The sequence below is a fragment of the Phyllostomus discolor genome, chromosome 8 (genome assembly GCF_004126475.2).
Source record: "Phyllostomus discolor isolate MPI-MPIP mPhyDis1 chromosome 8, mPhyDis1.pri.v3, whole genome shotgun sequence".
Taxonomy (NCBI): domain Eukaryota; kingdom Metazoa; phylum Chordata; class Mammalia; order Chiroptera; family Phyllostomidae; genus Phyllostomus; species Phyllostomus discolor.
The window spans coordinates 55,349,152-55,370,335 of NC_040910.2; the positions used below are offsets into that span (position 1 = coordinate 55,349,152).

The 21,184-nt window shown below is 48.9% G+C and overlaps 1 protein-coding gene across 2 annotated transcripts in view; it reads left to right on the top strand.

The window, feature by feature from the left end:
- DPYSL2 (dihydropyrimidinase like 2) overlaps positions 1–21,184 on the top strand; it is a 103,757-nt gene that overhangs the window by 29,994 nt on the left and 52,579 nt on the right. Inside the window, exons 1-3 of one of the 2 annotated variants that reach the window (XM_028519185.2) lie at positions 1,509–1,933; positions 5,208–5,296; positions 6,956–7,140. In XM_028519185.2, the coding sequence (XP_028374986.1) occupies positions 1,895–1,933; positions 5,208–5,296; positions 6,956–7,140 (313 nt within the window). In that variant the 5' untranslated portion in view covers positions 1,509–1,894. Of the gene's footprint in view, positions 1–1,508; positions 1,934–5,207; positions 5,297–6,955; positions 7,141–21,184 lie in introns of those variants that run through there. The other variant, XM_028519184.2, reaches the window with a different exon arrangement.

A 21,184-nucleotide genomic window follows, 5' to 3' on the forward strand; every position in this document is an offset into this window, starting at 1 on the left:
TCCACACCTTCTGGACAGATAACCATCTGAAGTGGCCAGATGCAGAAAGACATTAGAAGGTCGACCCACAGTTGACCTAGGATTATTTTGTATTCATCTGGCTACTCTTTGACGAGCAAGTGTGAACCAATTAAATAGAACTTTTTTTCCCCCTTGGTTGCTGGATGGCTTAGATTATGTAGGAATTCTAGCTATTGCTTGATCTGAAGCAGAGAAGCCCCAAAAACCATGGCTGCCTTTGATTTTAGCCCTTGCACCTGCCCGGGCAACCTTCCAAAGAGATGACGCCTGGTAGATTGCTTGGGATCAACTGGACCAGCGTTTTTCTTTCACAGGGATTCTAAGGCAAGGGTTCCAGGCCTGTTCAATCGCTTTCGCCAAGAAGAGAGGCCTTGAATGCCCACTGTAAGAGTGAGAAGACTCTGATAGGGGAGTCAAGACTGCCTTGTATTTTTAAGTGATTCTAGGAGGCTTTCTCCACGATTCAGTTTCCCCTTCTGTCGGGACATAAGCTTTTTCATTCATTCCTCCTGCTTCTCCAGTTCACTTCGCTTTCTGCTTCATTATGTAGTGTGGAGGCCCGTATATAGTGCTGTGAATTCTCTGGACTCTTTGGGTACTGTGATTCCAACAGATTTTTCTCAACAGATCTGCAGGCACCAGCGAAATGCGACCCCCCAAATGTGTCTAGATGGGAGTGACTATTAAAGAGAACGGGGATGACCCTAGATTGGGTCATTTTCGTCTCGACTAACGGCTGCTGAGGCTCCTGCCCCAAGTTCCTTGCAGGCCTTAGGCAAAAGGACGATTCAGGGCAGGGCTGTCCATCCCAGAGGCGGATGCGTGCAGCCCGTCGCCTACCCTCGAGCTACAATTTCAGCTTCGCCTGGGGCCCCTCCTCCCCGCCCCTGGGGAGCCCTGCTCCCAGGCGGTGGTCCAGCCACCCGTCTGTAGGGCTGGGCGGCGCTGTGGCGAGTTCTCTCCGCCTCTCCCCCTTCCCTCCGCTCGCTGCCGTTTGAATTCTCCAGTCGACTCCTGGGCGGAGGCCGCGGGAGGCTTCGCGAAAGGCGAGGGCCGCGGGAGGAGGGCTCCGACGCCCCTCCGGGGCGGCGCGGCGCCGGCCGGCGGTGCAGTCGCGTGCTCGCCGCCAGCCAAGCCATTGGCTCGGCGCAGTCACCCCACGCGGGGCTGCTGCTGCGGCCTCCGCGGATTGGCGCGCGGGCGGGCACCCACCGGGGCGCGCGCGGACGGGTGCGTGCCGCTCCGGCTGCACGGAAGCCCACCGACTCTAGGGTGGGCTCCCCCTCTTCTCCCTGATCACCCCCCCCTTATCCCTTCGTTGCCAATGTTGCCTTTGCGGCTGCCGCCAGCCATAGTCCCCGTTGCCTTGGCCTAAAGAAAGCGCGCGAAAGGCGCGCTCCCAGCTCGGGCGCCCGCCCCGACCGCCGCCCTTCGCCGCACACTGCAGCATTCGCGTTCTCGCGCCGCTCGCGCTCCCTCCTGTATCATTTGCATATCCCACGATTGTGGCCAATCAGGGCTCGTCTCTCCCGAAGCGGATGGTTCTTGCTTGAGAGGAAAGGGAGTGGCTGGCGGCGCATGCGCCGCGTTGGCCGACTTGAACCGAGGCTTTTATTGCTGTAGTTTATTTCCACCCCCTTCCCTCCTGTTCTCTCCCTCTCTTTTTTTTCCGCCCTAGCTGGGGCTGTGTTGGAGGAGAGGAAGAAAGAGAGACAGAGGATTGCATTTATCCCTTACGCTTCTGGAATTTGCTATCGGCAAGACTAGCCAAGCTGTTGCACCTTTTTAAATTCTGCAAAAAATTCCAAATCTTTCCTGGCAATTTTTGATTTAAAGCTGCCCTCTTGAAATTAATTTTTTTCCCAGGAGAGAGATGTCTTATCAGGGAAAGAAAAATATTCCACGCATCACGGTGAGTTTGGTACTTGGGAAATAGCGGTCGGCCAGCAACCTTTTGTGGCACAGAACGCCTCAGGAATTTTTTTTCAAAGGAGGGGGAGGAAAAGGGACCCAACTTTTTTTCCCCTGTTGCTGAACACGGCGATCGTGGTGGTGGGAGATGCAATCATATAGAAATATAAGCCACATGATTTGTGAGGCATTAAAATAGGAGCGTGAGTGCACTCCGGTCGTCCTGGGTAGCGCGCCAGAGCCTCTGTATCCTTTTATTGTCAGAGTGAGATGCTGCAGTGCTGGCCTGTGGGGTGTAAGCAAATGGATGCCAGATTGAATATGCATGGTTGAAGCTCGGATATTGTTCTTTGGGCTGCGTGCTGCGAGGCTGGACTCCAGGAGCTGGTTGGGGAGATGGGAAATGGATTCATCCTGTGTCTCCCCTCCACCCCCGCCCCCATAAAGGGATTTCTGGAGCTTTCCTCCTGTTCCTTAGAAAAAGGAGCGGGTTTGAGCCTGGCGGCGTAATGACAGCGGCGGGATGCTGAAAGGGCAGGGTGGACCAGGATGTTGTGGAAACAGGAAGGAAAAACGGACGCAGAGATGAGCAGTGAAGGGTGGGGGCCAGGCGTGGGCTTTTTGTTGACCAGGGACCGGTTTTCGGTGGTGCTTTTGGCTTTCTCGCCCTCTGGTTCCGGGGTGGAACCCTGGCAGGGCTCTGGGCTCGTTTTCTTGTGTCTTTCTGCCCCTTCTGCAGCCAGGGAGGCGTCAGTGTTGGCGCATACAAAGCGGGCTATGAGGGTAGGCGTTGGGGACAGCGCCGAGCAGGGCTCCAGGAGGTAATGGCGCTGCGCGTCGTGCGGAGCAGATGGCCCGTCCCGGCCTCGGCCAGACAATGATCACGGTGGCCGGAGACGTCCGTGCAGTTATGGGACTTGGGGTGGTTAGTTTGTAAATCACTAGAGAAACATCTACGCGATGAACTGGTGATGCTTAAGCGATGAATGCAGGTTCTTGCTTCCACCGCGCCCATCTTCTCCCCATCTATTCTTGGAAAAAATTTCGCCAGTCGTGGTTCTGTACTTCCCCAAATGAAATCCTGGGGAGGGAGGGTGGAAAGCGAGGGAAATTCATTGTTATATAATGATGTGCAATTGCAATTGGTCAGCTGATTGCTGGGTAGAACCCAGGGCTGAGGCAGGGAGCGAAGGGATCTGTGATGAAAAGTGTACATGTGCAGGACTGGATGTGAGGGCGCGCGCTTTTGCTCTGGTTTCCTCCTTAGCCACGGGCACCTCGGCTTCCCCTGGATGCACCAGGGCACACCCATCCGCAGGAGCGAAATGTGGAAACAAATGCCCAGGGGAGAGAGCGTGTGCTGACGAGGAATTTATAGGCTGAGCAAGGCTGCTCTACAGTGAGGGTGGGTACTAGCTGTTTTTCTAGAAGGCCAAAGACCCAACCAAGATGCCAAAGGGCCGGGCCCCGGGGACCCGACGTTCTGTATTCTCTGGTGGGAGGAGGGAGTCTGGAGAATAGGGGTGGAGAGCAGATTTGCTGCCAGCCTCAAATAATCTGCTGTCTTTGTGAATGATAAAGGCAGTTTCGTTTTGACAGTGTGGGGTGGGGGAAAAAAAAAAGCAAACAAGATCGATTTTTGAAAGAGCGCCCCCTCTACCCTTAAAAAAATCGGGTCGCATTGTGGAGGACCTGTGTAGCATGGTTTCCCTCCTTCCATCATCACGGCCAGCCTCTTATGTAAGGAGCCTTCTGGAAGGCACTGGAATGAACTGGGCTGTGATGTTTCATTTTTTTCTTGGTGTGATATTGGCTGGGGAATTCGCAGTGATGGCTGGGACAGGTACTGCAGCGAGTGAGGGACCAGGTGGTGAAGGGCAGGGCTCCTCCTTGCCTCCTTGACAGGATTTATCCTGTCAAAGCTGCATCCCGAGGGGGAGATCTGCGTAGAGAGGAAAGTGTACTGGCCAGGTGACCTTGGGCAAGTGACTTAACTGCTGTGTGCCTTAGTTTCTTTATGTGTCAGGGGGTTACAAATCTGGCTCCATCCACCTCACTGATTTGTTTTGAGGCTTTGGTGTCATGGTGTACACGACGGGATTTTGTAAAGGTTCTTACATTTACCTTATACAAGTGCAGGAATCGTTGACTGTTTTAGTCCCATTGACTTGCCAAAGTCTACAGCAGGATGAAGTGAACCGAATTTAAATGATCTCAATGTTTTTTTAAGAAATTATGTTAAACAATAAATACCTTGTAAATCCATGGGTGTACTTTTGTGTAAAAGAACCTTCTTCTTGGGTCTCTTGTAGTTTATATATTTTTTATTACTGACTTGTTAAAATATTTTCTTTGGTAAGTGCTAAATATAAATAGCACTTACTGAGAGAGCTGTTTTATAACAATTTTGAGTTAACCATTGTCAAGATGAATGTCATTCCTTTGAAATATTTTGCATATTAAGAGGGCAATCTATGGCTTAACTTGTAACATTTCAACCCATTATGGAATAGCACAGATGTGTATCCACTGAATGAAGGACTTGAATGTTCCATTCCATCAGCAGCCTTTAGGATAGAGATAACTCACAACATAACATTTTCATTGCATTCCTGGCCCTCATGTGCTGCTTATCGTATATATATTTTCCCACTAATTATATTATAAGTGCATCAACACTTTGTGATGGTGGCAGATTTTAGGACTTACCATCTCCTCCATTCTATCATAACACTTTACCTTTTCCTTAACAGACTAATAATAGTACATACTTGAAGTGTTTTTTTCTCTCTTTGCTACAATCGCCATGATTTACCTCAAAATGAAGTACAAATATAATGAACACGCTGAACTGAAAACTTGTGGTGGAACCACACGTGTTTGTTTTGCATTTGCCATGACAACAGACTTTTGGTTAATTTTTCCCGACACAAAGCTTGCCAAGAATTGACTTCCCTAAATGCGGGTGTACTTTTTTAAAAAAAATAAAGTTTAGCCTAAAGCCATTTAAAAACTATTGTCTTTTGAAAAGAGGGTTTTTTGGTTGGTTTGTTTTTAGAATCTGTGACAAGCTTTGAGCTTTACCAGTATGTTCTGACTCAGGTGATGAGTGGGTTGCCACAGACAGGCTCACCAAGGTCACTGAACCTTTCCAAAATTGGCTGATTTTGAGCATCACTGGAATAGTGAAAATGTGTCCTTAGCTCATTTGTCTTAGCACCAGGGTTCCTCATGGGTCAGGAATGCATGATGACTGTATTACTTTCTTGTTTCAGAGTGATCGTCTTCTGATCAAAGGAGGTAAAATTGTTAATGATGACCAGTCATTCTATGCAGACATATACATGGAAGATGGGTTGATCAAGTAAGTGTTACTCATTATATAGAAGAATTTGTGAACTTCTCATTGTCCCCAAGCATTTCCTGCAACTCACACATGTAGTTCTAAGCTTTAGTGACTTCAAAGAGTGACTTAGTATCTGTTTAAGCACATTTTGATTGGTAGTAATTAGTGAATTTGAAAACTCAGATTTAGAGAATTTAAAGCCACAATTAAATGTACACCCATTTCCTTATGTGTTATGTAATTTACTATTTTTAACCCAGGTGACACAATATCTTTTTGTTGCCAGCTCAAATGTTTAAGGATCTATTGAGTAGATTAAAGGTTTTCCTAGAATGTAGTTGTTTCCACGGCTTGCCCCAATGAAGGACACAAATGTGAATTATATCCTCTTCTGTTAAGATAGCACATCTGCTTTCTGAATCAAAAATCTAAGTGGTTGGGGCCAAAGGACAACAAATTAATTACCAAGTAATAGACAAATTACTGCCTCATCTAAGAGAATTTTAGGTTTTGCTCTCTTCAGTGCCAACAAACACCAGTAAGACGGCCCTTGCGTTTATTGGGTATTGTGTCACTAACAACAGAGTGGTTGCTGCAGTAGGGTATTTTTGGATTCTGGAGGGTTAAGTGAGCTGAGTACACGCCAGGATCCTTGTGCCCTTCCTACTGGGACCGCTCAGAGGGCTCCAGAGGAGTAGCACATCTGTTTAAAGACAAACACCACTGTAAACGATACCTTTTGAATAAGCAGCATTCATCAAGTGCTGCAGCAAACTGGTCCTGAGGAGTGGAAAACTGCAGTGGATGTGTCTGTTGCTTGGAAACTCACCCCCTGATTTATGAACCTAAAATAGGTCTTACCATTTCCACACTTAATGTTTTCTCCATGTGTGTTTGCTTATGACAGTCTTTGCTCCAGGCGCTCACATACCGTGACTCGTCTGTCCCATTTTACTCCAGTTAGAAGGCAGCATGATCTGGTCCAGCAAAGGACACTGGCCTAGAAGTGGTCAGGCCTGGGTGCTATATTTAGTTGTCACTAATTTGTTTTTGAACTTTATCAATTTCTTGATTGCTTTTCCCTTAAAAAAAAAAAAACTGGTAGAAAGATGTAGCAGAGATTAAAAAAAATAAAATTGGAAATGAATTCATGTCTCTCAACATAATGACTATTAATTTTCTGCCTTATATCTGAGTTGCTAATGCCATGCTTCTAAATTTTTGAATCATTTTAATCATAGTGTTCACTTTTATTTATTTTTTTCCTTCCCCCCTATTTTCTGTATATTACAAAGGATCTGATGAAGAGTACATGTTTGTAAAGTATAACCAGGTCTGGAGGAAATTACTGTAGGATAATTATCTCAACTGTGTGTTTATAGAGAAAGTATAGTGGCATTTTTATGTGAATTTCTTGGGGCCTCATTATCATTTGATCTTAGGGGTTTTGCTTGGGCCTCTGAGGCCTTATTTGACTTATTTTCTAGTAAGTGCCTCGTTGCCTCTTAGGGGTATGGAGTGGGGAGTGCACATGTATTATGAATAATTACAATAGCTGGAAAAGTCTAGGGAACACAGGGAAGGATAGGTTAGGACCTGTGGATATGTCTTTCAGATTTCATTCAATTTGAGGACATTTCATTGACCACCATGGTCACATCCTATCCCTTTATTTAGGCAAATAGGAGAAAACCTGATTGTGCCAGGAGGTGTGAAGACCATCGAGGCCCATTCCAGGATGGTGATTCCCGGCGGGATCGACGTCCATACCCGCTTCCAGATGCCTGAGCAGGGAATGACTTCGGCTGATGACTTCTTTCAAGGCACCAAGGCAGCCCTGGCTGGTGGAACCACCATGATCAGTAAGACAGCATAAAATAATGATGTTAGCACTTGGGAATCTTCATCGTGAGAAAATAAGTCTGTGTTGTTTGACTCTTTCCTTCTAGAAGCTGCTGAATTGAGCAGTGGATTGATCTGTCGCCTGAGGGAGCAGGGGGTGGGAGGACCAGGCGGTTGTCTTGTCTTCTCACTCGCATTTTCTGTCCAGCTCTGATTTCTGCAGTGGATCTTGAGAATGCGGATCCAGAGAATTGTGGTGGGGTAAAAGGAGTGGCTTCTGGCTTTCTCTGCCTGAGAACTTTTAGACAAAAGTTAACTTGAAAATGGGATTTGATTGTGGCCACTTTGCAAACACAGCATTTTGAGTAATCTTCAAAGCTATCAGTTTTGAGCTTTTGCTCAAAAGTATTTGTTTCTGATTTTTTAAGAATTCCTGAGGGCGCATCTTCTCAGAAAGAGGATGGGGTGCAGCAGATGTTGAACCGGGAATCTCTATTCCACTGATAAGAAAATCAAATGGGGTAATTCTTCCTGGCCTAGATTTGACATAAATGGAATTGGGCAGTCTTGCTTGGAGAAGGACCCATAGATAATATTGATTGTTGTTTAGATGAAGTTGCTCCCACCAACAGCCAGTTACTCTTCATATGTTGCTTTGAAGGATTTATGCTTTTCATTCTACCAAATCTGAAGTATATTTCCTGGGGTCAATGCATGCGTTAGGAGTTTGCTTGTGAGCGGTCAGTTTCCAACGTGTCTGCTGATTGTCCCTTTGACAAATAGCATCATGTTTTTGAGGAGGTAGGCAAGCTGCACAGGGGACCGGCTGGCACATATTTAAAAACAACAACAACAAAATATTTTATCCAAGAGTGAAAGTCAACACACAATCTGTCTTAAAAGCTAACAATTCAATTCAGAAAGGGGTCAAAGTTGAAAGAACTTAGCTATTTGTGCTTTAGGGAAACCTGTTTTAACTGGTTATTTTTCAGAATGATGGTCTCTTTACTTGTGACTACAGGGTCTCTTTTCCATGCCCCCACCTGGAAGAACGTTGCCCTGCCATCCCTGCCTAGCGCCAGCTCCCCTCCGCTTTGAATCCCATACCCACCTCCGCGTGTGCGTTGTCTTGGCCCTGCTCTCTCAGGTGTCTGAAGGATCAGGGACCGCTGTCCTGCTTCAGCTTTCTTATCCCTGCCCCTAAAGAGCTTCCACACCAAAGCCTTAGTATTTCTTTCTGGCTGCACACATCACTTTCTAACCTTGTGGGGGAGTTCTCAAGAGGGCCCCACTCACATCTTGGGACTCTGACCTAGTGGGAAAGCCTGCTGTTTGGTCGGCACTGTCTGTAAGGATGCACTTGGTACCCCTGTACATTTCTGTCCCTCCTCTGAGCCAGCTGGGAAGCCACACTTGAAAAGCACTGAGTGTCAAGCTGCAAGGTCAAGTCAAGGTTCTAGTCTGCCTCTGGAGTTCAGATGAGGTCCCTGTAGGCCCCTGCATTGGTCACGGAGTATTCCTAAGCCACAGGTGACATTTCCTGAGTGAGTGGCCAGCGAGGTCTGTGGGGGAAGTTGCTGGGCCGGAGCCTCTGTGGCAGAAATGCCCCAGCCAGGGGCCGGCAGTCTTGGTCTCTCTCCATCACCAACTTGCTGTATGACCTTGGCAAGCACCTCAGTTCTTTGGGCTTTAGCTGCTCCTCGGCACAATGGAGGATTTTCACTAGATGACCCTGGATGTCCTTTCCAGCTCCCACATTTGACGAGTCACTGAGCTCAGAGAGTTTGTTTACCTCTAATAAAATGCATTCTGTTCAACGGGTATAGAAAGGCCCTGTTTTTTTCTCAGACGCATGTGAAAGCCCCTTCAGTCTCTTCTCCTCTCTATCATTCTGGAATGTGCTTCTGCTCCTCACACTTGACCCATTCTTTACCTCCTTCCTGCTTCTTGTGCCTTCCCTTCCCCTCCACCTTCACCAGGTGGGCACATCCCTCCTTGCTGATGCCAGGACTTTCTCTTTGGCCTTCTTTCTCAGCGGCTGTGTGCTTCTTTTCCTTCATTCCAGGTGGTTCCTTCTGTGCAGGGACAAGGGACATCCCCACAAGTCCAGCACCTGGCCCAGGGACCAGAATAGTGAGCAAATGGCCTAATGGCAGATGGGAATGAAGGGGAAGAGAAAACTCAGGCTGCCTGCCCTGCTCAGTCAGGCCGAATATGATTGCATGCAGTCAGTTGGGCTGAAGAGTAGGGGGCTGAACAAACTCCAATTAATAAAAATCAAGAGTGGCAGCGACCGTGGTCTGAGCGGCCATCCCAAACTCCACTGCCTTTACAGCCAGAGAAAAATGTTAACCACTCTTAAAAATGACCCGCATGGTTACTGACCTTTACAGAATTCCCACGAATCTGCCCTTCCCTCAGGAGCTAAGTGGTAATACTGCAGATGAGGAAATCAGGATTTTTCTCTGCTGGCTGGTCATACTTTGTGCATTGCTTCAAGTGAGTGTGTGGCCCGGGCACGCTTTTCAGAGAGAGAGTGTTACAAAGAGGAAGAGCTAGCTTAAGGTGACTTCATTGGTATCTATGTTCTGCTTCATCTGCTCCTTCGATGAAATCGGAGCTTCTTTAATGAGTACCGAGGCCACAGGAGCAAACTTGCAGAAACAAGCCATTGAAGTAAATTGCTATAACAAAGCCTGCACCTCCTTCCATTTTTCTGGGTTTCTCCAAGCCATGTCACCTGCCCTACAGGTGAGTCTTCACCTGCCCCCTGCTATGTGTTTCTCAGGTCGTAGGACCTGGAGGCTACATTTCTGAAATGACACTGTGTCTGAAATAACACTGTCTGCAGAGGGAAATGCAGCCGAATGTTCCCAGTTTAAAAATGGAGGTGACACGCCAGCAGCAGAAAATAATATTATTGCCGTTAAACAGAGCCTTCCATTGAGACTTGCATACCAGATCTTTGTGTGAGGCACTCAGCGTGGGTGGAAGGAATGCCCTCTGCCCTTTCTATCCAGTGACGGGTGGCACAGGCTCCGATTGAGCCCTGCAGGCAGCATCCGGCCTGGCTGAAGGGTCCCGAGATGGCAGGGGTGCTGCTTGGGGAAGCCTCTGCTGACTTTCCAGCAGCGTTGTGATCATTTTTGTTAAGACCCCAGAGTCTCCAGGAAGCAGATAGGAACAGTTCTCTCCATTTTAGAGAGGGGAAGACTGAGGCCAGAGGGAAGGGCACAACTCGCCAACACGTGTCCTGCATTTCAGTGCAGGTGGCAGGTGTGGAACACTGCTGCTACGGCTCTACACCAGTAGCTGGTTGACTTGACTTTACGACTCAATCACCTCAACTGCAAGATGGGGGAAGTCATTTCACATAGTGATGTGGAGGCATCAGAGCAGCACCGGCCATAGTAATAAGTACTCAGATGTGGTCCTTCGTGTTATTCATATCACCTGATGTGTCAGCAACCTCTCATCTTTACAGAGACAACCCCCCACCACTGGATCTCTACAGAGCCAAAGAAAAGAGACTCCAGCTGCAGGAGGGTATGACCTGAACATTTGCTGGGAGCAGGGCTTCTCTGAGCACAATCAGCAGGCTGTACCGGGTGTCACCTGGTTGCATCCAGAAACATTCAGCTTCCTGGGCCCCACCTAACCTGTCAAAGTAGAGAGAATCTGCTGGTGGGACCTGCGATTCTGCATTTGAATCTGGTGATTGTTTGAAAGTACAGACCTTGGGGGTCCATACCAGCTCCGCGGATCCTAGATCTCCAAGGAATGGGAGCCCTGGTCCAGAGACAAGAGCCTGTCTGTCATTTCTGCTAACCCGAATTCAAGGCTCTCCCTCAGAGGGTATGGAACCCCAGGCACAGTACACTGAGGGGGCTTCTTCTCCCCTTGAGTTCGACCCAACAGGGATCAGGATGGGACTTGAACCCAGAGAAGATGAGGACAGATTGCTGCTGCCACGATGGAAAGAGCCCTTGTTCCTCCTGACCTCTGGACTCGTCATTCCCTCCCTGGGTGTGGTCCTGGGTGTGCCTCAGGCCCTCCTGCAGCCCTCCCCAGTCGGACTCACCATTCTTCCCACTCCTGCCTCTCTCTGGTGCTGTGCACCAGAGAGAGGCAGCATTGTCTTGCCAGCTTGATCCCACAGAGTCACCCTGTGCTGAATCGGATCAGTTTGTCTCTGTGTTCTCTCTTGCACCCATTTCTTTACTGCCCTGACTCAGACCTCTGTCTTCTCCTCAACTTCTAAGAAGTCTCACCAACGCCCCCATATCTGGCCTCTGCTGCTTGGGCTCTTTCTTGGGTGCAGCTTTGAGCATGTCTGTCTGTCCTCGGAGATCCCTCACCCCCATGGCTCCACTTGCTTAGAGAACGCAGCCCAGTGCAGAGCCCTCTGTCACATGGCCCAGTCCTGCTGCTCAGCCTGTACTCACGCTGTCACCTCAGTCAGGCATGCCCTTCCCTTCTTTCCTCTGCCCAGCCTGGGTATCACCTCTGTCCCTAAGCCCCTGCTCAGCCCCTTTCACTGAAATCTACTGTTACTTCTTGGTACCTTGGCAAACATTGGGCTTCTAGCCCATGACCCTTAAGACATTCTTTTGGTGTTACAGTTTGATGAAGTCTCCTCTGTCTCTTTGGTTTCAATATTCCCCTCCTACCCAGCCATGCCACTCCTGAGTTGCCCCATTACTGCCTGCTGTTGGACAGACGGATGGGCGGATGGATGCATACACTAACAAGGACTTGGTTTTCTGCTTCATCTGACTGATGCCAGAAGACTGAGATTCCTGGGGCCTGAGGATGGTGTACAGTCTGGTGTTGTGTTACCTCTTTACCAGTAGCCTCATTTCTGCTGTGTCGTCCCCGGTACCGCCGCCCCCCGCCGCTGTCCCTGCAGGGAACAGTTCTGTTGCAGCAGCTGGGGGAGAGAGGCAGGAGGGGAAAGCCCAGAGCCCAAGCATCAGCCTTGTGGTCGTGGATGGGGACTGCTCCCTCCATCTGGATTGTCTTTGAAGGTGGCAGCGATAGCAGCTCTCACCCTGAGTGCACAGCGTCAGATCCATTTGAGAGTGGCCCTGAGCACGGGGGCAGACCCAGTGGTCATTCCCCAGACCCCTGGGGCTTATCCCAGCTTCTCTGCAGAGCCTTACCCGGAGGCAGGCAGCCTGAGCGCAGGCGCGGTGGTGCCCGGTGGTGCCTGGTGCCCTGCTGGCTGGGCTGCCCTGAGAGACGTGGCTCCATGTCCCTGTGGCACAGCCACTGCTCGTCATTTTTCATCCATGTGGCATTTGGGTTTGCTCCCTGCTTCTGACGAGTACACGTGTGTGAACACACACACACTATAATATGAATGTGTCTGTAATTGATACTTTGATTATTCCCTTTGCATCATTCATTTGACTCGGGTTAGAAAATGTTTACAAAATAGCTGGACCACATCAGACTGCAGTTTCAAAGTCCAGGACCAGAGTTGTCACCACAAAATCTACCCATGGCCTGGCGATTAGAAAGCCACGCTATCCGATGGCTGTTGGTGCAGTCTCTCCGTCTCCTCCTCCTGAGCCCTCTCCCTGGGCTCCACGTGGGTGGGGCCGCACATGAGCTGACAGGAGGGCCTGCTGTGAGCCAGGGGACACTATGGACGTGGGAACGACAGGGCCCGCTTAGGTGTTTCTGTCCAAATCGCAACCACAAGTGGCTGGCCTGGGAGGATTTGTCCACTCCCTGGGACATTTTGGGACGATCACCTAACACCTGGTGCCAAGCGGAATACAGGAAGAAAGTGAAAAAATGATGCGTCTGGAGAAATAGCACAGCTGTTCCGGGGGCCCGGTGTGCACACGTACTAAGAGCTTTTCTCAGGATGGAGGCTGCTGGCTTGGGCTCCACACACCAGCCTCCTAGCCAGTAGTGTTTAAGGTCTGCTAGGCCCTCCCAGAGGAGGAACAGTCCTGTTTGGGTTGCTAGTCCCTACCTGTGTCTCGGACATTGTAGCAGTTAACCCTAATCTCCCCAGGGTTTCTTGCCTGGCTTCTTGGCAGTGAGAGAGAGCTGGTAGTGGAGAGAGCCACCTAGCCCCTGAGGGGATGGGCCGTCCTCTCTGCAGATGATGTCTGCATGCCCCCCTCTCCAGTTCTGACTCAGCCCTGAGGGGTGGGCACAGAGGCTGGGGTACCGGCATGCACCCAGAGACCATCCTCGGACTTGCTAGTGAGCCGGATGTACACACTGTTGGGATCTTCCTGCCACTCCTGTAGCCCTGAATGACAGCCGGAGCCAGGAGTGGCTGTGAGGGAAGGGGAGTCAAGGGGCTCCACAAAGTTTTCAGATGTGAGGGACCGGCTTTCAGTGGTGAGCATTCCATGGGCTCAGGGGTCCGCCTGGCTACATTAGAGCCTGGAAGACACACAGACATCCAAGGACATTCACATTCTGGGTCCTGGCTGAGTGGTTTGGGCAGAGACTTCTGGATTTCCATGTTTATAGGCCTCCTGATCACGTGGAAGCTGCTCCCTGAGCCGCAACTGGACCTCATCCCTGTTGCTCCTACTTTTGATGGCTTTAGTGTTGTTTTTCTGGGGCCACTTTTCTTTGATATGAAATCGTGGGGCCCCTCTACCTGGCAGGTAGGACTGATGAAGGCAGAGCTGCTCTGGCTGCAGTGTGGGCCAGGACAAGCCTAGAACGCTGTTCCCTCTCTCCCTGACCTCCCGTGGGCAGCCCTTCCTGGGAATCCTAGGGCTGGGGAAGCACCGCTGGGATGCCGACATGCCTTCCCTGCCTGCCCCCACGCTTCCCTTCCCTTGGAGCAGGGGCCCTGCCTGACTCTGGGTTGAGCCGTAGGAGAAGGCTGTTTAGTAAGGAGGAGCTCACCCACGTAGTCACTTAAGAAAACTCCTCACAGCCACACTGTAACTGTTCAGTGGTTTTGTTTAACATACTTCCTTTTGTCCAAGACAGGAACCAGGACAGAACACTCTTTTCACTTCCCCTGCCTGGGTTTGCCTTGCTTTTCATTAGAGCCCATAATAGCTGAATACTCTTTCTTTAAAAAATCAATGGTTTTGCATTTTTCAAGGAAAATGACTGTCTTGGGAGTGGTTGGCGAAGCCACTTGCATGTTACACCCCCTCCGTTTGAGGCTCTCTCCTCTTCTTCCCTTTCTCCCTCTTTGAGCCAACCTCCCTGTTTCTTCCCGGGAAAATGATTATTTATTTCTTTGGGTTTTGAGGGCTCTGCCTCTGACTTGCTGCTGCTGTTGGGTGAAGCCATTAACCCAAATTCCTTGCTTTTAGTCCGTCTTAACTGCCATGGTAATGATACAGGGGCATTCGGTGAGTAGAAATTAGAGTTCCTTCTGGTTAACCCATTTGGGAGGCAGCTTTCTTTGAATGTGACTAAATGTTCCCCTAATGACAGAGAGGGTGCTGCAGGGGCTGGGTCTCTGTGGCTGAGGCCGACTCTGGTAGAAGGGATTTTGCAATGAGCCAGGGCAGTAGTTACAAACCTCAAGTGCACACTAGAATCCCCAGGGGAGTTTTCATAAAGCAGACCAGAGTTTTTGACTTCATTGTTCAGGGTGGGCCTGGGCTCTGGTAGCTGTAAGCTTCTTGGGTAGGGGTCCCCAGCTTTCGGGCCATGGACTGGTCAGGCCTGTTAGGAATTGGGCCACACAGCATGAGATGAGTTTGAATGTAATGCACTTGAATTATCCTGAACCTCCCCCCGCCCCTCCACCTCCAGCTCATGAAAAAATTATCTTCCCTGAAACTGGTCTCTGGTGCTGAAAAGGTTGGGGACAGCCAGGGCTACGAGCCGTGGGTCTAGGTGTTTGTTCCCCCAGGTGGACTTCTGCTGAAGCTGAGTGGATGTCGGCCAAGGTTTTCTAAAATGCCTTCTATCCCCTGCTGTGCCTGGTCCTCTTTTTGAAGGGAAGGGGACGGATTCTCTGGTCCTGACCTGGGTTGGTGGATTCTGTGGCCAGGTGCCCTCCAGAAGCTATGAAGCAGAGCGGGTAGAGCTAATGCCACCGAAAAAGGGCTCCTCCCTCAGTTGCTGTTTTTGGTGTCCTGAGGTTTTACTTGGCTAGAGTGCAGCTTGGTTAGGACTTGGAGTTAGTGGGGTGAGGTGGTGAGCAGGAAGAGGGTAAGAGGGCCCGGTGCAGCTGGGGTGGGAGTGTGTCCCAGCCCTGTGGGCCACCTGCTGTGCTGGCTTCCCTGAGAGAACCCGCTGGCCTTTAGGTTGAAGCGACAGTGTTTATGACCTAATCCCCCGCTAATGATAGGTCAGAACTGGAGCCTGTCCTTGTGGGGAGCCTGTGAGGGAATATCAAAAGAGCCTGGTAATCACACAGAATCGTAGGCTCTTCAGGCAGCCCTTGGATCTTCTGTCCGGCTTCTGTCCCAGCTGGGGAAAGTCACTGGCCACGCTTCAGAGGGTGAGATCGCAAGTAACACCGTGGCCGAGGAGCACTCCAAGGCTCAGATGCATGTTTAATTTCTCTTTCTAGTACTTTTTGTCCGAGTGTGATCATGTAATATATTTCTAGATGGCTCGTTCCATGTTATAAAAAGTAGACAATAGATTTCTATTTCTTAGGGTTACGTGAAGAGTAAGTGAGCTTGTTTGTACCATACTGTTTAAAAATAATTATTTTGACTCTTCTGGTACTTATGTGAATCTATCTGTGTATCTGTCTCAGTTATTATTCAATCTATCATCTGTATCTAATTTATCATCTATATTATCTAGTCTGTATATTTAGCTATCTGACCTACTCTCTGTTATATATCCAAAAAGATGTCTATCTGATCTAATATCTGTCTGTTTATTTGTCTGTCTATCTATCTGTTCGTTTATCTCCTGATCCAAGGGTGTGGGCACAGGCTGATCCAGACAGCTTATCTCCCTTTGTTGCTGCTTGGTGAGGTCAGGAAGAGGGTTCAAGGTGTGCTTCATCTTCAGTGCCATGTAATGGTGTTTGTGGTTTGAACTTAGCAGGAAAAGCACCTCTGTATAAGAAGGTTCTTACACACGAAAATAAAAATTTTACTTTTCACTTTTTTCCCTCCAAATAGTCACTGGAGAATTTTGAGGCCTAAGTTTCTTGACTGTGTACCCAGTCCTACAGATGCAAAACGGTGTCATCAGGAAACAGCTCATCAAGTTAATGACTCATTCTAGATTTGGGTTTTCAGCCAGAAAATGAATTCAAATGAGACCAACTTTATGATTGGTCATTGGTGTGCCATCAAGGGCCCAACTCCTCTGGTTCTCCTAGTGGATTCACTGTGGTCGCTTTAAAGACGGCTGCGTTCCTCCTGGAGCCTGCCCCAACATTTCCCCTGGGCGGCTGGGGCTCATTTCTCTGGCAGCACTGGTGACAAATTCTTCCCTGAGGGTATGTCAGCTGGGAAGCATTCAGTCCTACAGGGCCCAGCACTCAGAAGCTGTGGGGACAATGCTGGCAGAATGCTGGATGAGGGGCTCTTTCCTCTGGCCAGGGTGAGTTCCTCGTCCCTGGCTGTGTGGGACCCCTCGGAGGGGAAAGGCCTGGCCCCTGACCTGTTCTTGCCAGTCTGGCAGGGACACACAGCTGCTTGTACTTTGACGTGCTCATCCCCTGCTCTTCCGTTCAGTCAGGTGCTATTATTCCTGTAGTTGTACCCTGGTGTAGTAGCTACACAGATGGGGGGTGGGAGGGTGTGAAGACGCAGGCAGAGCACATCCATCCTTAAGGCAAGGAGACGGTCAAGGCAAGGAGACAGCTGAGTTAGAAAACTATGCCCTGGGGGTTGACAGATGTTGGGGGGCCACTCTGAGCCCAGGGAAGGGGGTGGACTTACTATTTTGGAGGAAATGCAACTTTTGCTTTAGAGTTTTAAGTGAAACCTGAGTGTCATAGCTTGGGCCCAGTATCAGTGGTTAAAAGAGTCATTTTGTACCATTAGACAGGGACTTCAGCCCTGTAAGTAGGATAGGTATTTAGGTTCCTGTCCAGGTGCACTTTCTGAGAGTGAAAATGCATACTCCTAATTTTGCTGGCACACCGGGGCTGTCCCAGGTAAGCTGAGTTATGCAGCATTCTTCATCTCGGGCTTGTACTGAGTTTGCTTGTTTCCTCTTATGAGCTTGGAAAGGTGGTGGCATAGTGGCTGCTCTCTGGACCCCTCCACTGACCTGCAAGAAATCATAGCAGGGATCTGCATGACTCCCCTCTGCACCTAGGTGGTCAGATGAAAGGTCATTTAAGGGAGCAGGGAATTGATGCTGTTTATTGAGGATCTGTGAGCCACATAAGCCCTATACACACTGCATCTAATCCTGTGTCACTCCTGAAGATAGGTGGGCTTCTCCTTGTGCCATGCATGAGGAAATGGGAAACTTGGAGAAGCCTGGTGACTTCCCTAAAGCTACAGAGCTGTAAGAGTTAGGCTTAGAATTCCGATCCAAGCTCTGGGCTGATGCACGTGCAGGTCACAGGACAAAGGAGCCCTGTTTGCTTTTTAATTAAAAAGTGTGCTCGTGAATGCTGCAGTGTGCCCTGCATCATGCCAGGTGCTTTACAGTCATCCCAGGTGCAGCCCCCACCTGGAGTTTGCAATCAGGTGGTGGGCTTAGATGCATGCCCCAGATACAGAAAGATTTTGGTGCTCAAGCTTTATCATGCCCTTTGAGCCAACTTTTAATGTAAAAGATTGTTTTCTGTAAGATAAAGGAAGACAGTGGTTAGAAAGTGGACGTTTTGCTAAGCAGGAGTCTGCCCAGCGGGGGAAGGTACTCACGGAGATGACCACGGTGTGTTGAGCATCTCTGGTCTCCCAGCAGAAGTTTTCCACTGATGACCTCGAGTCCCCTGCTTCCCTGGGGCATTTGGAGAGCAATCAGGAGGAGTAACTGATGTCATGCATTCATCAACTGTACGTAATCTATCTTCCGGGAGGCCTGGGAGCCCTTTTCCATGCAGGGCCAGATTGTGCCGAGCTCTGTCACGCAAGCGGCTTCAAAGGCCTTCATGCCTGGGTCTCGTCTTTCATCAGGGTTCATTAGGCTCCGTGTGTGGTAGGGGAACACCTCAGGCAGATGGCATTTTTGAGGCAACACAGGGACAGGGAGGAAAATGGAAAGTTTCTCAGAGTTGGGTCTGCTCTTCTGTACACTGTGTCTCTCTTGATGGAGATAATCCAAGGGGGAACATGAGGTGTAAGGGGAAGAATTCGAGGCCTAAACTTGTTGATGACGCATCTTCATGGAGCTGGGAATCAGAAGACCTTAGTTCTGGTCTCTCCATTCTGCTGCTCCTTCACCCAGGCAGGGTGCCCCATGTCTCTGTCATGGTTTTGTCACTTGTCAGGAGGGCTTGGGTCAGCCTTTCTGGCCTAATAAGGTTGTGCTAAGGATTCAGGGAGATGGTGTGCAGGACAGGTTACCTATGCGGGGTGGGAGGTTTGGGCCCTTCAGCCCAGTTTTCTTCCTGACCGTCAAAACTTTGTATCATGACACCCAGACACTGGATATTTGGAGGATAAATGTATTTTGTGCCATTAATTTCGCCAACCTCTCATTTCAGCACACACCTTTTTTTCTTACCCTTCTTTCATCAAGAAACAATGAAAATGGTCAGCATAGCTCTGAATTTTTATTTTTATTTTTATTTTTATTTTTATTTCTGTTACAGAGGCACATCCTCACCTGAATTTCTTTTCTTGCTAAAAGCATTTGGCTGTTTATTGAAGAGCAAGATTTTATATCTTGCTTAGTGGGAGATTCAAGATAGCCGATCATTTCTCCTTTTATGGTATAGAAAAAGGTACTTTAAATAATGGTTGGCTTGAAGAGCAGCACCAAGCTTTGACACCGAGATCTTTGTTACAGATGGATGCATGGCAGCCTGACACCTGATGGTGAGCTCCAGGTGGTGGCTGTGTCTGGGGCCTAGGCATTGTGTGTTGCAAGCTCCTCACTTCGCAGCAGGACACACTGGCCTAGGATGTGGTATGAGCTGGGGGGCAGGACCTTTTTCCCATGGTGCTTGTTTATACCTCTACTAGTGCTGCATCTGTAGCTCACACCGTCAGTGAGTGCTGGGGTTGCAGAGAGCTTTCTGCTGCAAAGCTCATCTCTAAGAAAAAGCCTACTTTCCAGAGAAGAGCTGAAGAAGGTGTTATCATCCTCCTTTGTGGATTTTCATTAAATGGTAGGGCTTCATGAAAGACTAGAAAAGCTGAACAATAAGAAACAGGCTCTTCTCTGTCAGGGGATGGAAGGCTCTCACTCTGCTGTATTTTCTGGGCCTGCTGGCTTGTGCGAGTGGGCATTTGAACTTCCACGTCTCTGTTCTTGAGAGTCAGGTGACCAGAACCTTGTTCTGTGTGACAGGTCTGCTTCTCTGACACGAGTTGCTTATTTTCGTTGTCTCCGTACCAGTTAAAGATGGCTTCTAGTGACCAAGAGGTTTCCATCCAGGATACTGCCAGAAAATGTGATTTTCCTGATGGTTTCTGTCTTCTTGTTGGTGCTCGGCCCTTTCTCTTCCTCATTCTCTTCATTCTTATAGCCTGTTCTTACTGTTTGTTTAAGGAATTTCATCAAAAAAAGATGCTGAGTAACAGAGTCTTATTATTTTAGGCTTGCTTCATTCATTCATTCGTTATTTGTTTTGTGTTGGCTTACAGAAACTATATTGACTCTTAAAATTTATTTAAAAACTTAACATATAACTTATTTACCGTAAAATTCACTTTTAAAGTATACAATTCAGTGGTTTTTAGTATAGTCAGAACTGTGTAACCAACCATTGCTTCTGTCTAATTTCAGAACATTCTTATCTGCCCCAAAAGAAACTCATACCAAGTCACAGCTACTCCCCATTCCCCAGTCCATGCCAAACACCAGTGCACCCTCAGTCTCCATGCCTTCGTCTGTTCTGGATAGCTCGTCTATGGAATCATACAGTGTGTGGCATTTGCTCTCTGCCGCTTTTTGCTCAGCACGATATTCTCAAGGCTTGTGTGTATTGTAGTCTACATCAGTACCTCATTCCTTTTTTTTACTGATTAGTGTTATGCTGTATGGTGTACTTCATTTTGCTTATCTGTTGATCAGTTGATAACATTTGAATTGCTTCCGGTTTTTGGCTTTTGTGAATGAATAATGTTCATTCATGGACAAGTTTTTACGTGTGCATATGCTTTTACTTCTCTTGGATTGGAATTGCTGGGTTACAGGGCAATACTATCTTTAACACTTTGAGGAACTGCCAAACTGCTCTCCACGGTGGGTGCACCGTTTTACGCCCCCACCGGCAGGGTAGGGAGGCTCTGTCTCTGCACACTCGTGCCAGCACGTGTTACCATCTGTCGTTTTGATCACAGCTGTCGCAGGGGCAGTGAGGGTCTCAATGTGGGTTTGACTTCAGGCTTTACATGAAGGCCGGTTCACTTGTTCACTTACTCTCCATCTTGATCTGTGATGTGAGATCTTGGTTTTGAGTATGTTTTCTTTCTTTTTTTTTTAAGTGGAAGGGAGGGAGAAAGAGGAGGAGAGAAACATCAGTGTGTGGTTTCCTCTTGCGCATCCCCAGCTGGGAACCTGGCCCTGAATCCAGGCATGTGCCCTGACTGGGAATCAAACAAGGGACCCCTTGGTTAATAGGCTGGCATTCAATCCACTGAGCCACACCAGCCAGGGCGGTTTTGAGTATGTTTTCTTAATCTTGCATGGAAACATCTGATGTGCAAAGTGGAAGGATGTTCACAGTGATGAGAAAGAAGAGTTGAAACCAGGGATGTCCCAGGGGAGCAGGACCCAGCTCACCACCTCCCCCCCTCCCCTGGAGCCCTCTCTCTGGGGTTCCCCATCCTGGTTAGCTGGAATGGTTGACTCCATCCCCCCAGACTTGCCCCCCTCCCATCGTGTGGCTCTTTATGACCATCCTTTGTTCTGCTTTCTGGTGGGGTGGGCAGGTAAATGGGCTGGGACGGGAGGGAACTTGGCAGAAGCCCTGCAGCCCCTTTGCGCCACTGTCTCTCCTCTGGCAGCACACTGTCTGGG